The sequence below is a fragment of the Oryx dammah genome, unplaced genomic scaffold, assembly GCF_014754425.2.
Source record: "Oryx dammah isolate SB20612 unplaced genomic scaffold, SCBI_Odam_1.1 HiC_scaffold_24, whole genome shotgun sequence".
Lineage (NCBI taxonomy): Eukaryota > Metazoa > Chordata > Mammalia > Artiodactyla > Bovidae > Oryx > Oryx dammah.
In genome coordinates this window covers 74,347,296-74,365,091 of record NW_024070208.1, presented here as the reverse complement: position 1 = coordinate 74,365,091, position 17,796 = coordinate 74,347,296, and the positions used below count along the sequence as shown (strand labels likewise).

At 47.7% G+C, this 17,796-nt stretch overlaps 1 protein-coding gene across 1 annotated transcript in view; it reads right to left on the bottom strand.

Moving 5' to 3' along the window:
• The window catches only part of UBAC2 (UBA domain containing 2), a 170,704-nt gene extending 169,291 nt beyond the window's left edge, over nt 1–1,413 (bottom strand). Inside the window, exon 1 of the mRNA XM_040267400.1 lies at nt 1,276–1,413. Coding sequence (XP_040123334.1) covers nt 1,276–1,306 — 31 coding nt within the window. The 5' untranslated portion in view covers nt 1,307–1,413. The remainder of the gene's footprint in view (nt 1–1,275) is intronic.
• Nucleotides 1,414–17,796: the final 16,383 nt, after the last annotated feature.

The window sequence follows — 17,796 nt, the reverse complement described above, 5'->3', positions numbered from 1 at the left end:
GAGGAAGATTTATAATTATGCCTGTCACCCTGATACTAACTTACTCCCAGAATAAGATATCAATTTACTGACCAGGTATCTCAATACATCTTTTGTTACAGAACGTTTATTGACCAGAGACATATTAATATTCACTTATGTAACAAAGTGCTGACCACAGGTGTTAACTTCTGCAAAAATCCTCTGGTCAATAATGCGATCTGTGTTCTTAAAAAGATTCCTTTCACAAGAGATCATGAACATTTGGAAATGTCAACTGCCTCTGTACTCGGTAAGATTAACTTCACACGTTTGGAGATAAGGAAGCATGAACAGTGACAAGCAATTGCAAAAACTGTAGCTATTCAAACAGTTCACTGTTGCTCTGTCAATGCCTAACCTCAATGCTGTTCAGCTGACATACAATCCACCTTTAAAGTTAAAGTGGAAGTTAAGTCGCTCAGTCGTGTCGGACTCTTTGCGACCCCGTGGACTGTAGCCCACCAGGCTCCTCCATCCATGGGATTCTCCAGGCAAGAATACTGGATTGGGCTGCCATTTCCTTGAGTCAATTAGGCCATTTCAGCGAGAAAAAAAGCTGTTTAAAAGGCTCTATATATTTCTCTGCCCTCTATCTGTTGACACCCCACCAATGATACTCCACTAAAATATATAACAACATCCAGCAGCAACGGCCCTTCCACTTCCTTCCACTTTCAAGTACTTTTAATCAGTTTTTGTTTATCTAAATACTCCTAAGGGAGGCTGAGGAGGAAAAAAAAAAGAAAATTAAGTAAAACTAAGGGGTCAGGTTCTGACGAAGAGGTTTGAAATCTGCATCTGAGGGAAGCCAGTTTGGGTCCCGCGGTAGCCTAAAATGAATGGAGCAAGGTGACTGGGAAGGGAGTAGGCTTCCAGCAACGCCTCCACCCGGACGGCCTCTGGTTTCTCCGCTGAGCGCATGAAGCCGGGCCAGAACACGAGGCAACCCAGCCGGAGCCTAACTGTCCAGCCCACCTGGCGGCAGCCCCGGGAGCACCTGAGCGTCGAACCTGGGGCTCCCAGGGGGTGGCGGGCGGGGGGAGCTGGGGCTGAGACGGGGGCGGTGACCGCTGGCCCCCACGGGGCAGGAACTGCCAAGGTTCTGGCAACGGGGATGGAAGATCCGCCCCCCGCCACCACACACACAAAACCTCCTGCAACCCCCGAGTCCCTGCCGCCCCCAGCCTCCTCAAGGAGGTACCCAAGGGTGCCGTCTAGGGGGACACAACCAGGATGGCGGCGGCCGGTACTCACAAAGCCCACTGGAGCCGGTGCTGGTGAACATGGTCCCGGCGCCGGACTCAAAGCCCCCGCGGGGGACAGGGGGAGGGGAAGCGGAGACTGAAGGGGGGGGTGGTGGTGGAGAAAACCCTGCGACCGCGCAGGCGCACTCTGGGCGGAGCGACGAATCCGGCAACCCGACTCCACACGGGAGGCCGCCAGAGAACAACGCATGCGCGGCTCGTCCGTTTCTGTGTTGTTTTTTTTTCCCTCAGCCCGCGCCCCCGCCTCACCTACTTCCTGCCGTGAAAGGGAAGTGCGCCGGAAGTGAAAGGGTCCCCCTCTTCGGATTTTTCCGACGGCCGCGGGAGCCTTGGGAAAGGAGTGGGGCTGGCGTGTGGGAAGAGTGGGTGTAACTGGGGAGCCCGCACTAGTACTTTAGCGCCGCCCCTCGCCCCGTGGAGTCACCAAAGCAACAAATGCCTCCGGAATGCGGGCGCAGGGGATATTTCCTCTCGACCTCTAACCCCTCTCCCCCCTGACGGGGCGCCAGGCGCGTTCCGCGGGTGCCCAGGCCTTTCTGGGACGTCGCGGAGCCGGCTCCCCGGCTGACTGTTGACACGACCGCCTCGCGTTCCGATGCCCGGCCGAGTGCTGAAGAGGCAGCTTCTTGGATGGAAGAGGACCCGGAGCTGGAAGGCCGTCCTTGTCGCGGGGAGCAGGGCGGCCCAGCTGTCCCCTCCCCCTTTTCCCGTGTCGGTCTTTGGCGAAATCCCCACAAAAAGCGCCGAGTGCTGTGGTCCCTGGACCCTCAACCCCTCCCCGCCGTGGTGGCCCGTGTCGTGTCACCAGGGGCGGTGAGTCTGTGGCGGAGCGAACCGACTCCCCAGACTTCTGTCATGGAGTCCTTAAACGGACCCTTGCCATTAAAAAAATTTTTTTCCCCTTGCGAAATTTTTACTCCTTAGTAAAGCAAATTTACTTTTCTTTTAAAGGGAGGTTGAGCTTGAAAACTTTAATGTTATGCGGTCGTTAAAGAGGACATCCCTGATAGCTCGTCTGGTAAAGAATCCGCCCGCAAACTGGGAGACCCGGGTTGGATTCCTGGGTCGGGAAGATCCCCTGGAGGAGGGCATGGGAACTCACTCAAGTTTTCTTGCCTGGAGGATTCCATGGACAGAGGAGCCTGACGGGCTACAGTTCATGGGCTCGCAAAGAGTCGAACGCGACTGCGTGAGCGAGCATGCACACAGATCTTAAAGAACACATATGGGGAGGCTTTGGACACCTGATGCGAAGAACCGACTCGTTGGAGAAGACCCTGACACTGGGAAAGATTGAAGGCAGGAGGAGAAGGGGACGACAGAGGATGAGTTGTTTGGATGGCATCACCGACTTAATGGACGTGTTTTCATTGAGTCGCTCAGTCCTGTCTGATTCTTTCTGACCCCATGGACTGCTGCAGGCCAGGGTTCCATGTCCTTCACTATTTCTCCCAGAGTTTACTCAAACTCATGTCCATGAAAAGGAACGATATACCCGTCTGAATGCAGAGTTCCAAAAAATAGCAAGGAGAGATAAAGCCTTTGTAAGTGAACAATGGACATGAGTTTGAGCAAACTCCAGGAGATGGTGAAGGACAGGGAAGCCTGGCATGCTGCACTCCATTGGGTTGGAAAGAATCAGACACGACTTAGCGACCAAACAAGGGAACTACATTATTTATTATAGTTATTTCCAACAGCCTATTTAGGTGAAGAGTATTACTTCAGTACAGTGAAATAATTCTGGCAAAAGCAACAAAGTGTAACAGAACATTTGAGATTTCTTTTGACAGAATTAGAACATCTTTAAATTTGATCAATCAAAATTTTTAAAATATTTCAGATTAGTACCATCCCTAGTTTCTGGTCTGAAGTTGCTCAGTTGTGTCCAACTCTTTGTGACCCCACGGACTGTAGCCTCCCAGGCTCTTCTGTCCATGGAATTCTCCAGTCAAGAATACTGGAATGGGTAGCCATTTCCTTCTCCAGGGGATCTTCCCAACCCAGGGATCGAACCCACATCTGCATTGCAGACAGATTCGTTACTGTCTGAACCACCTGTGCTGCGCCTGTTTTAGTTTGGGTTTCCCAAAAGCAGACTCTGAGCCAAAGTTTCTAATTCAGTTTCAAGTTTGTTTGGCAGTAGTCAGTACTCTTGCCTGGAAACTCCTATGGACGGAGGAGCCTGGTGGGCTGCCGTCCATGGAGTCTTGAAGATTCAGGCACGAGTAAGCGACTTCACTTTCACTTTTCACTTTCATGCATTGGAGAAGGAAATGGCAACCCACTCCAGTATTCTTGCCTGGAGAATCCCAGGGTCGGGGGAGCCTGGTGGGCTGCCGTCTGTGGGGTCACACAGAGTCGGACACGACTGAAGCGACTTAGCAGCAGCAATCCAAAAAAAGGACCACTCTGAAAGGATGGAAGCCAATAGAGAAGAATCATCAAACGAATCAGCACTATAGGCAGCTGAGCCTGGCTTCAGAAGGGGAGGGAGCTGGGGTATTTATCCACTGACTCCTGTCAGTCACTCAGGGGTACCCCCCCACCCAGTGGTGCAGTTCCCCAGCACTTCCACCCCAGTGTGAGTGGGCAGAGGCTCTGGTGGCAGAGCAAGGGCTGTGGTTGGGAAGGGTGACCTTAGCTGTTAAAGCTCAGGTTAGGGTACGGACATGATGGTACCAACCCACCTCTGGCTTTCCTGTTTGTGCAGCACAGTGGTAAGAAGGCTGTACTGAGAAAATTACATATGGAAATGAGAGGGTGGGTTTGTTTTTTTTTAAACAGAAGTGATGGGTTGATTTGCATCTCCCAGTCTTCCTCCAGTACCCACTTTAGAAGTCCAACTCATTACTCTAGAGTTGGTTTTTTTTTTTTCATTTTCTATTTTTTTCCCTTCCTTTCTTTCTTCCTCTCCCTCTTTCTCTCTGTCTCCCTCCCTCCCTTCCTTCTTTCCTTTCTTCCTCTCTTCTCTGTTTTCTATCACATAGCAAAGGCTGTAGTCTCCAGAGTCTGAGTTCTAGAGACGGATCATACGCCCTAATGTGCTGGGGTGTCAGAACGGGAAATCAGTTTTCTGTCAAACTTCATCACTACCACTCAATGCATAGGGAAGTATTTTAAAGCAACTCCTATGGAGCCTGATTGTGAGATGGTCGAACGTCCTCATCTTCACTCTGACCATATGCCCTTTCTTGGAGGCCAAGCGAAGGTTCCTTGTCTTTCCCATGTCACAAACATAACCTGGTCTGCTGGTACCACATGTTCTCAACCTCCGTTATTTTTCTGCTGTGCATTCCTTTTTCTATACCTCCTGTATGGCATCACTTCTGATCTTCTGACTTCTCTTCTATTTACGGGGGAATGCTAGAGTTGTTGCTGTTTAGTCAGTCATGTAGGACTTTTTTGGGTCCCCATGGACTGTAGCCCACCAGGCTCCTCTATCCATGGGATTTCTCAGGCAAGAATACTGGAGTGGGTTTCCATTTACTTCTCCAGGGGATCTTCCCAACCCAGGGATCAAACTGTCATCTCCTGCATTGCAGGTGGAGTATTTAATCACTGAGCCACGAGGGAAGCTCGTCTCCTAGTATAGTCATGTCCAAACACCCACAGATCAAAATATGTATTAATTTCTTACACATTTCTTTCCTTTGTTTCATTGCATAAAAGTAATGGTGTTATATTATTTATTAAAATTATGCATAGCATATTTTCCTGAGTTTCATTTAGGGTATTAGAATTACAGAATATTTGTTATAAAAGGGAGAGTTGGATCTCCTAGAATTGGATCTCCTATATTGTATATGCCATGCATACATTTGACAGACTGTAATTGGGTGGGCTTCCCATGTGGCACTAATGTTAAAGAACCCACCTGCCAGTGCAGGAAATGTAAGAGATGCAGGTTCGATCCCTCGGCCAGGAAGATCCCCTGGAGGAGGAAATGTCAACCCACTCCAATATTCTTGCCTGGAGAATCCCATGGAAGGAGGAGCCTGGCGGGCTACAGTCCGGTCGCAAAGAGTTGGACACGACTGAAGCGACTTAGCATGTACAGCTGGGTTCTGGATGGCCTAATGTGAATAAAGACCATGTAGTCTTAGGGCATCTTCAAAATTACATATCAGGTGTAAAAGACATTTTCTTGTGGCTTGTTTTTAGGTATATGACATAATAGGAGACAGAAGCTCTTTATTAATATAGCCATACATATTCCATAACACTGTTGGTTAGAACATTGGTAAATTATATTGTTCACAAGTAGGATATTCTGTCCCTTACCCATTTTTCCCTTCTGAGGGTAGTTTTGATCAAGTGGACGAGGTCTTGCTCATAGTACAACAGGAGTAATAAAAGTAGAATGGATACCTAACTTCCCATTGCAGGGTTTTCAACACCACACCTTCATTTCCTAGCCCGGCCGTGTTGTTTAAACAAATTGAATATTCCTCATTCAAAGAAGCTATTGGATGTAGTGCTGTTAGTTCATGTTCTCCCGAAAGCCAACCTTGAGATAATTTTGGTGCAAATCCCACCCCTCCATTTGAGAGGTGACTCTAGGAAGCAAGGTAAGGACCTAGGGAAGTGAGGGGAAGAGAGTGGTCAATAATGAGTGGGTTACAGCTGTGAGCACTTGGAAGTGAGTCCTACTAGAGACCTTCTAAGAGCCTGAGCAGAACGCATCTCACAACTATCTCACCAGCAGGCAAGGAAGCTGAGCTATTTTCGTACCAACTCCCTTTCTCATTGGATAAGGGTTGCTCCTGAGGGTTATAACACCCCCACTGTGCTTCCAGCCATGCTCTTACATGCAGAGGAAGCCCTCTGGCAGAGAGACACAGGTACTTTTACAATTGTCCCCTGAAGCTCTGGGTGACCGTCAACATGGGCAAAGAGGCTATGGTTGGGACAATAGCAGCATCTGCCAAAAGTGGAAAGAAGGTATTGAAGCCAAATGACCAGTTCCCCTTATCCTCTTACCGCAGGCCACAGGGCAGGACGTTTTTACTGGGCCAGCATTTTCCTCCCCTTGATGGAGATGGCTGAGGATTCATACCACATGACTCATCCTGGCCCATGATGTTAGCTGTCCTGGATACTTGTCAGGGTGCAGGCTGGATTTCAGGACATCATCAAAACAGGACAGACATGCCAAACTTCATAATCTCATGCCCTGCCCATGATATGTCCTCTTAGGAATCTGCCCAGTCGCCTCCTGTCCATTTGGGCCAGGCTAACAACCAAGATCTACATCCCCCAGAGTTGTATCAAGAAGTGGGAGCTTGTCTCTCACTGGCTTACTCAGAGATGTGAGGGTCATTTTGCTGTGCATCTTATGGCCAGGTCATGCTGACCAGTGATAGCATGTTGATTTGATATGTTCAACATAATGTCGTAAAACAAGATACATTCTTTTATGAACTTCCCTGGCAGTCCATTGTTTAAGACTCTGACTTCTACTGCAGAGGTTGAGAGGGCGCAGGTTCAAGCCCTGGTCAGGGAACTAAGATTCTGCATGTTTCATGGTGCAGCCAGAACACATATTCATTTAATTTTGTAATTCTTTTCCCAAGTGGAGATAATCATAATGATTTTGTGCAGGAAACACCTTATCACTTTTATTTCCATTACTAGTAATATTTATTATTGTAAATCTATAGAAATACCATAGAAATATGCATACTTAAGAATATCATTACCATAGCAGCTGGTTTAAAGAGGAAAAAAAGAACAGATGGAAATATTTCCTAAATTTTAGGAAATAAGCTGTAAAACAAACAAGTATTAAAGACTGACCATCATATGCCACTTTACTTTGCTTATTGACTTTATCTTTTCTATTTTTATTATGGAAAACTAAATTCAGGACTCTCTTTACCTACATCTTTAGTTCTCTCCCTGTTTTAAGTTGAATTGTGTAACCACCCCCCGCACCCCAAAAAAAAGTCTGTTGAATTCCTAACCCCAGTATCTGAAGGTTTGCTCTTATTTGCAAAAAGAGTAATTGCAGGTATCATTAGTTAAGATGATGTCGTAATGGAGTCAAGTGAGACCAAAGTGGAACATGATTGATGTCCTCATGAGAAGATGTCCCAGACAGACACAGGCACAATGCCACGTGACCACAGAGGCAGAGACTGAAGTGCCTGTATCTCTAAGCCAGGGAACACCTAATATTTCTGAGAAAACCCCAGAAAATGGAAAAAGCAAGGGAGGATTCTTCCCTCTAGGTTTCAGGAGAGCACAGCCCCCAGAAGTGTGAGACAATACATTTCTGTTGTTTAAGTCGACTAGCTTGTGTGCTTTTTTATGGCAGTTCCAGGCAGCACTCATCTTTTCTCTTTAATTCATATTTTAAAATTTCTTATTCTGTCTGCTATTCACCTGTTACCCCTTTCCTCTTAATTTCCACTTACATAAAAGCTGACATTTGACTTCTCCCCAGCAACCACAGGGCCAAGCTCACCATGCTCTTTCTAGCAATGCCTTAGTCCCAAAGGTGACAATATGTCTGCTCTCGTATGTCATATGTCTGATGACAAGATCATGAACCCAAAACTTCACTGGTAAAATATTTCTTCCCGTGATGCTCACCAAATCTGCCGTGGGTTAAGGCTGTTGTTTTCTTTCTTTCTTTTTTTGGCCATACCACACAGCAAGTGAAATTTCCCTGACCAGGGATCGAACCCTTGCCTCCTGTAGTGGAAGCATGGAGTCTTGACCACTGGACCACCGGGGAAGTCCCAAGGCTGTTGTTTTCTGATCCGACCAGCATCAAGGAGAAATAACCATTCTTTCCCTCACTTGGCTTCATCACCTGTTCACCTGGGACCCACTCTTCCCACAGCCATGGCTCGCCTTGACCTCCCTCTGCATTTGAACCTGTGGTCCCGTCAGTAGGACCAGTTCTGATGTAGGGTAAGAGGAATTTGAGAGGTTCCAGTCCCCTGCTCTGTGAGGGTGGCTGGATTCCATCCCCTTGAGAGTGGAATTCCTCTGTGAAAGTGAGTATGCACTAATATACTCACCGGTGATTGCCTGTCTCCCCTCCTCCACTGCGAGCAGGGCCTGTCTTTAATCTTTTTATCACCTGGGCACAGTGATTGACACAGTAAATCTTCAATATCCATATTTATTTATTGAATGATGCGAATGAGCCATGCTGGGTGCTCCCCCCCAGCTCTACGTCGGGTGGGCTTCAGCTTTTCCTGAGGTCAGTGTCTGTCTTGAGTGCATGCCTTGTGCCCCCAGACTTCTCACCCTTACGGCTGTCCTTCGCTGACCCCATCTGTGATGGTGAATTTCATGTGTCAACTTGGCTAGCCCACAGTACCCAGACATGTGGTCAGACACATCTGCAGTTACTATGAAGGTATTTTTTTAGATGAGATTAGCATTTAAATCGGTAGACATTGAGTAAAGCAGATTGCCATTGCTCTGGATTGAATGTTTTCGTCTCTCTGCCAAGTTCCTATGTTGAAGCATTAATCCCCAGTGTGATGGGGTTTGGATGTGCAGGTTCTGGGAGGTAATTAGGTCATAGGGTAGAGCTGGTGTCCCTGTAAGAAGACATCGGAGAGTGTGACCTCTCTCTGCCATGTGAGGATGCAGCCAGAAGGTGTCAGTTTGTAAACCAAGAAGAGGGGCCCCACCCGAAGCCAAATCGGCCAGCACCTGGGTCTGGGACCTCTTAGCCCCCAGAACTGTGAGAAATATATCGTTTAAGCCACCCAATTGTGGCATTTTTGTTGTAGCAGCCTATGTAGACTAAGACAACCCCCCATTGTGATGCAGGCGGGGGTGGGGGGCGCGCTCTTGCAAATAGTCCGAGGCCCTATAAAAAAGACTGACTTCCTCTAAAGAAGAGGAAATTCTGCTAGCAGATGTCTTCAGACTGGAACTGCAGCAGCAACTGTTCCTGAATCTAAGCCAGTTCCTTATAATGAATCTCTCTCTTTGGCCAGATAAAGAGAGAGACGATAGAGAGATAGATAGATGATAGAGTGAGAGAGAGAGAGAGAGATGATAGATATCTATGAGGAGACAGAGAACTGTGTAGACGCAGAGAGATATAGTTACACATCCTACTGGTTCCATATGTCTGGAAAACCCTGATCAATACACCATTCCACCTGCTTCCAAGGACCAGTGGCCTTTCTGGGAATGCTGGGCTCACTGGCTCCCTTGCCGACAGATGGGCCCTGTGTGCTCGGCTCTCTAAGCAGAGTGTGTATGTGCAGTCCACACACTCCGTGATCAGTGACAGTCCCCTCCTCATGTGCTTTGACAGGCACACTCGTTGCCAGCTGCCCCGCTCCCCAGCCTGACGAGATTTGCCCTAAGCCTTTCACGGACTCACTCAAACCTGGTTCTGTGACTTCAGACTTCAGTATTCGTTATGTTTTTTTTCTGTTTTATGATGATTTTACATTCTGGGGAAAGACTGATTCTTGGAAAGACTGTTCCTCTCAGGACTAGGGATTCCTAGAGATGGTGAACAACTTGCCTGGGAGCATGACTTTCACAGGCCAACCAAACTGGCCAAAACTCTCATTCTCGGGCTCCTCCTGTGTCTAGCTCTCATGTACTGTGCTGTGCTTAGTCACTCAGTCGTGTCCGACTCTTTGTGACCCCATGGACTGCAGCCCGCCAGGCTCCTCTGACAATGGGATTCTCCAGGCAAGAATACTGGAGTGAGTTGCCATGCCCTCCTCCAGGGGATCTTCTGAACCCAGGGATCGAACCCAGGTCTTCCACATTGCAGGCAGGTTCTTTACTGTCTGAGCCACCAGGGAAGTCCATCTAGCTCTCATACCCCAAACCAATCTTTCCCTGCTCTAACTCCCCCCAGGGCCCATCATCAGACTACTAGAGAGCACCCCTATAGCCCAGAGCCCACCCAAATTATTCAAGCCATTCAGCCCTAAACTTGCTCAAATTTGCCTACCCTTCTTGGCCTGTTCCTCCCTGTAGAAACCACAGGAAAGACTCTGGACCATTCTCTCTTCCTTTGCCTCCGGACTGGCCCTAGTTCCTCCCCCTCTGTAGCACGAGGTGCTTCCTCCCCATGGAAATTGTAAGTAGTAAACTTTTCTCCAAAGGCAGGTGTCTCCATGGCTGTCACCATACCATACTTGATTAAAACAAAGCCCCGGTCTGTTTCAAGATAAGCCCACCTCCCTGCCTCCCTCCCCTCATTCCCTCCACCCACTTCCCTCACCACATATGGACAAAGGATTTCCAGAGTCATTGTAAGATAAATCACATGCTAGGAGAGTCTCGGAAAATCTACTGGTAGAACTGCATCAATAAAGGCACTTAACATTCTCCTTTATATTGTCTCAATGATAATAGGCAGCTTTAGAACTGGGGGTTGGTTAAAGTGCTAAAATGAGGTGGTGGTTCTGATTTGGCAAGTATTTACATCCATATGCCTGCTGGGACTGCAGTATTTATAAGAGAATTATTCAGCAATGAGTGCCCCACCAATGGCCAAAAAGATGAAGGAATAATGACCTGGGTTTTCTGAACTAACTGATAGCAGTCTGTCCTTGTGTGCAGGCCAAGGTGGTTTTTACCTGTGCAAACATGCCAGGCGGACAGCCTGGGACGCAGGTGGACCCTGCATGAGGGAGCCCAACTCCAGGGGGAAAGGAGCACCCACAGGACGAGTGGGATCCTGACTGACCTTGATCGTGCCTACAAGTGTATGTCCATCTGGCTGTGTGTGTGGGTGCTAAGTTGCTTCAGTTGTGTCGGACTCTGTGCGACCTATGGACTGTAGCCCACCAGGCTCCTCTGTCTAAGGGATTCTCCAGGCAAGAATACTGGAATGGGTTGCCATGCCCTCCTCCAAGGGATCTTCGCAACCCATGTCTCTTACCTCTCCTGCACTAGCAGGCCCACTATCGCCATTTAGAAGGCCCCATCTGGCCGAGAAGCCTTTAATAAACCACTGCCTTTGTGCTCCTATCATTTTCCAAACTAAAACATGCCCATCACTGGTTATAACCCTCATCTCTGGTGCTGATGCTCCTAATTTATTCCCTTGTAGCTGCTCTGTGTAACATCCTTAAGCAGACCTGCTCCACCGGCCACCAGCTGACCTGACATCTGTTCAATATCCTCCTGCATCCTTAGCCATTTTTGAAGTAAGTTTTTCAAACACCTCAGCCGGCTCGTCCCCAGACTAAATATTTCTGTAACCTTTTCACCCTTTGATTATTTTTATTCCTTTTTTATTCCTCTCCAGTTTTCCATATTATTCTTACCCTATGGAGTTTAACTGGTACATGAAATCCTACACATAAAATAGAGGCATAAAATACTTGATATATCATGATCATGATATATTTGTGATGATAACTGACAAGGTCTAATCCCTTGCCCCAGACTTCCTAAAGGAAAGGAAAGGACATTCTAACACAATCTGCCAATCAACCCAAGATAAGGAAAATAATAAGTAAATGGAATAAGAAGGAAAAATAGATAATGAAACTAATCTATTTCTATTTTTAAGATAAAAGGTATCAGTAAAAAAAATATTCTAAGCAAATTCACAGCAGAACAACTGCCCTCCCACACATAACCAGTAGTTTATATGAATTCCAGCTAACTATCCATCATGCCAAATATAAAAAGGTCAGAGCTTTTTATCAACAATCTATTTAAAAGAAATAATTTGTACACTGTTACCATACATTGAAGGCTTCCCTGGTAGTTCAGACAGCAAAGAATCTGCCTGCAACATGGGAGACTGTGGGTTGGGCAGATTCCCTGGAGAAGGGAATAGCTACCCACTCCAGTATTGTTACTTGGAGAATTCTATGGACAGAAGCCTGGCAGGCTACAGTCCATGGAGTCGCAGAGTCAGACACAACTGAGCGACTAACACCGTGCATTGCATGCTCTTTATTGTCTTAAAACGTGAACACAGATGTGTTATGCACACAAAATATAAACAGGTGGTCATGTCCTCTGCTGCTAAGTCCCTTCAGTCGTGTCCGACTCTGTGCGACCCCATAGACGGCAGCCCACGAGGCTCCCCCATCCGTGGGATTCTCCAGGCAAGAACACTGGAGTGGGTTGCCATTTCCTTGTCCAATGCATGAAAGTGAAAAGTGAAAGTGAAGTTGCTCAGTCATGTCCGACCCTTAGCGACCCCATGGACTGCAGCCCACCAGGCTCCTCTGTCCATGGGATTTTCCAGGCAAGAGTACTGGAGTGGGGTGCCATTGCCTAGCATCTGGATATATTGTAAGAGCTGAACAACCCTAGGTATCTGTTCAACTCTAGAGGGAGCCAGGGTAGCGTAGTGTAATGGTCAAATGCTCAGAGCCAGAAGCCTGCCTTCGAATCCCACATCACCTCTCAACTAGTGTAGACCTGTGGCTTCCTCAGTGGTCCAATGGCTGAGACACCATGCTTCTGCTGCAGGGGGCACAGGTTCAAGCCCTGGTCGGGGAAATAAGATCCTGCTTCCCTTGGAGTGCAGCTAAAAATAGGGGGGGATGTTGCTTGGGAAAAAGTAAACAAAAACTAGTGCAGACCTTCAGGTAGTTCTGCTCAACTCTCCACACCTCATTTTCTCATCTGTAAACAGAATGATGATGGAATAGTATCTACCTCTAGGGGTCTTCTGAGCATTAAATAAGTTAATACATTTTTTTAAAAAGACCACTTTGAACAGGTCCTGCCCATAGTCATTTCTTGAATTATTACAATTGTCATTTTCATAATTATACTTTGAACACTGGCAAGGAGGCTGAAACAGTTCTCAAATCGAGGCTATCTGTGCCAGAGCACTCATGAGACAGTTTGTCCCAAAAGGAGTAATTAGAAATAAAGAACCAGAACAGCATGATCACACCATCTGACGAAGGACCTGGGGATGCAGTTTCTGGCTTAGCTTCGCCAGATCCTGGTTCTCTGGGGACTTGAGCTGCTCTCCTGGAGGTGTTCCCAGGGCGTGAAAAAAGAGGAGAAAAGAAGAGTCATCCGCCTCCTCCTTCTGGGCTTCCCTGATAGCTCAGTTGGTAAGGAATATGCCTACAATGCAGGAGACCCCCATTCGATTCCTGGGTCAGGAACATCCGCTAGGGATAGGCTACTTTCTCCAGTATTCTCAGGCTTCCTTTGTGGTTCAGCTGGTAAAGAATCCGTCTGCAATACGGGAGACTGGGGCTTGATCCCTGGGTTGGGAAAATGCCCTGGAGAAGGGAAAGGCTATCCACTTCAGTATTCTGGCCTGGAGAATTCCATGGCCTGTATAACCCATGGGTCGCAAAGAGTCAGACACAACTGAAGCGACCTTCACTTTCACTTGGCTTTCCCCTGCCTTCTTTCTCTACGATCCACCTTTGGTCTGTTCATTGCAGCATCTCTTGCTGACCTGGGGTCCAAACGGGGGCTCAAATGTCCACAGAGGCCATCACTGAACGAAAAATCTGCCCATAAGCCATCAAGAGACACACTTAGCTTGCATCTTAGCCATGCAGTAAGATTCTCCCACCTGCACAAATAAAGATGCTTTCTTGGGACTTCCCTGGCCGTCACGTGGTTAAAATGTGCACTTCCACTGCACGGGGCGTTGGTTCGATCCCTGGTTGGGGAGCTAAGATCCTGCATGCCATGTGGCATGGCCAAAAAAAAATGGGAAAATTTTTAAAAGGAGAGAATGTTCCAGTGCATTTACTATGGAGAGCAAACATTAAAAAAAGATGCTCTCTCCCAGGTTTTGAGGGTATAGTCTCACTTCATTTATCTTCCATTTTTCCACTTTTGATGGTGACCCAGATATGGAGAAGTTTGTTTGTTTGTTTTTTTTCTGTGAAAAGCCAACAATACAGGTGGGATAATAACAGCCCTTAAAGTGTAAGGGGGCTTCCCTGGTGGCTCAGTCAGTAAACAATCCACCTGCAATGTGGGAGATCTGGGTTCAATCCCTGGGTTGGGAAGATCCCTTGGAGGAGGGCATGGCAAGACGCTCCAGTATTTTTGCCTGGAGAATCCCCATGGACAGAGGAGCCTGGCGGGCTACAGTCCATGGGGTCGCAAAGAGTTAGACACTGAGTGACGAAGCACAGCAAAGTGGAAGGATCAAGAGGGCATGGCAGAGACTGTGTTGAAGGGATCAGCACACACCTCATCTGAAGAGCTGAGCCACTCTGAGCCCCATGAGGAAATGCCAGGAGGGGTTGGGACAAGGGAGATACAGTAATGCAACCCAGAGTTTTGGGCTTTGATGAAGAATTCTCCAGCTATTAAATGTTGGCTCATACTGATCTCCGTGGCCCAATCCAAATGATACCACAGGAAGGCCTGCAGCAGTTGAAAATTCATGGTGTCTGCTGCATGGCTCCCATGAACATTGTCATTTTGGTCACAGCACCAACGGTGATCTGGGGATCGTGCCGCACGGTGGCCTGGGTCCCAACCACAGCCAGCGAGGAGCCTCGATTCCTCTGAGCAGAGGGTCTCTAAGACGCTGATTCTCAGACGTGTGTGCACAAAACCACCAATATGCTTGTTTTAAGTGGTTCGTTATGTAAGATTTTGAAGGCAGGCCCAAGGATTTGCATTTTTAAGAGAACCAAATATTTTTCAATAGATCTTATTTTTTAGAAAAGCTTTAGATTCACAGGGGGAAAAAAAATGAGAAGATAGTACAAAGAGTTCCCTTAAGACCTACACCCGGTTTCTCTTATTAGCATCTTACGTTACTGGAACACTTGTCCCAGTCAGCAAACCAATACTGACACATTATGATGAACGAAAGGCCACATGTTATTCAGATTTCCGCTTCACCTGCCATCCTTTTCTGCCCGGGAGCCCGTCCAGGATAGCACATCACATTTAATTGTCACGTGTCTTTAGGCTCTTCTTGGCTGTGGCAGCTTTTCAGACTTTCCCTGTTTTCATGACCTTGACTCTTTTGAGGAGTATCGGTCAGGTGGTTTGTAGAACTTCATTAGAACTTGCTGGATGTTTTTCTCACGCTAAGATTGAGGTTATGCATTGCCAGGGGGAAGATTCAAGGGTAGAATGCCGTTTCCATCACTTCATAGCAAGCGTGCATACTGCCAGGCTGGCTCCTCACTGTTTGTGTTGACCTTGATCGGCAGGCTAAGGCGGTGTGAGTCGGGTTTCTCTACTGTCAGATTAATCTTTCTCTCTCACATACACGCGCTCCTTTTCATACTGCCCTCTTTGAAAGGAAGCCGCCATGTGCAATGCACACTTGAGGGTGAAATGAGGCTCCATATCTTTAAGGACAGAGGCCCTGCGTGAATTATTTGGAATTCTTCTGCACAGATTTGCCTCTTCTCCCCTGTTTATTTACTCAACAATGTATTTACATCAGAATGGACTCACGGATATTTCTTTCATATTCTGGGTTATAACCCAGTACCATTTTGTTGCTCAAACTGTCCCAACGTTGGCCACCAGGAGCTGTTTCCTTAGGCTCTTGTATCCCTTTGAGAACCCCTTCCCCCTCCCATGTGGGTTGTGAGTCCATATTTTTTAGCAGAATCCCCAAGTGATTTCTGTGCAGGTGGTCCAAGGGTCTCAATGGGAGAAGTGTTGCTCAGGTATGCCGTGAGCTCTGGCTACAGAATCCCAGCCACTCACTGATCCCTTCAGCAACCAGGTGAGGGGTGACCCCCTGTCCATCTTATCCATTCAGCAAAGACACTGACTGTCACCACCCTGCCTCCTCCTGTGACCCAACCAGGCTGGTTTGCCTGATGCAGAGCAAGTAAAATGCTGAGATGCCAAGACAAAGCAAGGGTCTGTTCGCAAGGCAGCTCAGCTAGAAAACAAGCCTCAAATCTGCCTCCCTAAAGGGAAGGGGGCCTGGGGTGTTCATGAGATAAGGAATAAAGGAGCAGGGCGAGGGGATTCCCTGGCAGTCCAGTGGTTAGGACTCCATGCATTCACTGCCGGGTTCACCTTTTTTGCCTGGGTTCAAATAAGTTGGGGAACTAAAATCCCACAAGCCATGTGGCAAAAGAGAGTGAGAGAAGATCTTAAAAAAAAAAAAAAAAAGGCAGCAGCAGGATGGGCGTAGACACGGGGAGCGCGGGGGCAGGTGATCGGGAAAAGGTGTGGGATCCTTAGTCTGCACAGGTGTAACCAGCCAGCAGGCCTCCACGTGTTCGAAAGATCACTCGCGCCCGCCCAGCTGGACGCTCAGTGGTCCTAGCTGGCCTTCACCAGCTCAGCTCAAGCTAGACACTGCTGACTCCAAGTTTCTGGGAAAGAACTCTGGTAAACATCTTATTGTTTAGACTACGTACAGCTGGGAGGCCTTGCAAGTCTTAAAAAGGCCTTGATTAGTGACGGCAGGTGAGATGACTCGACTCCTAACCCAGGGTGTCACTCTCTGCCCGGCGCTCTGCTGAATCTCGGCGTGCAGAATTCACCCAGAAATTCAGGCTTGACTGACCAACTTTCACTTTCACTGGGGAACAAAGATCCCATGTGCCATGTGGTATGGCCAAAAAAAATTTACAAATCCATTAAAACATAAAATGGGCCATAGAAATTTTTATAGATGGGGTGGAGGTAGGCATGTTTGAGATCCCTTCACCTATAATATCTTTAATTTTCTGAATGAAACTGGAGACCAGGTGAATCCTTACTTAGAGCAAAGAGTTTGAGTTCAAACATGGGGTCTGAGAGGGCATTAAAGGTTTGAGATAGTGGTGTGGCAGTTTGAATCTAGTCAGGAGACAAAACGCACAGCAATAATTTGAGAAGAGAGAGCTAAATATAAAGACTGGTTAACTGCATTAAAGTTAAAGAGAAGGCCAAGATATCTTAGAGGAGGCACTTACAACCTCTCAGACTGGGAACACAAAGGCAGATGGGTGGGGAATTACTTAAAACCTCACACATCAGAGGAGTGGTCCCATGGGACCAGGACCCAGCCCTCTGAGGAGGGGGTGCTGGCGGGCTGGTGATGGGCGGGGAGCAATGACACCGTCTCTGTAAGCGCTAGAGTAACTGGAAACAGGATTCAACTGCTGTACAGGAAAGCACAGCCCCTGCCAGCGAAGGAGGCATTGTTGGGGTGTTGCTCTGAAGAACCGCAAGCAGAAAGGAGGTCTCAAGTCCCTGCCTCTTCCTGCAGGCTTGCAGCCTTCCTGTTGCACCCCTAATCGCTAGAGCCCAGTGTGTGGTTTGCAGAGCCTTCTCCCAGTAGCATGAAGCCAAGTAGAGAAGCTCGGGTTTGGAGCTGAGAGGCAATGACCATCACAAGGAAGTCGTCTCTCCACTGCATGAGCGACATTGAGTGCCTATACACATACGCGAGTCTGTACACTGGCTAAATTTCTTTCCCCCCTTGTCTGAGAATCATGTCTATGGCTCTTTGCTGAATTGGAGCTTTCTTTGCATCCCAGAGCTCAGCTGCTCTGGGTTCCCTTGGTGGTTTATCCCCTCCCAGAAAATTCCTGATGTATTACCTAGCTCAAAAAAGAACTAACAAAGAGTTACAAATACC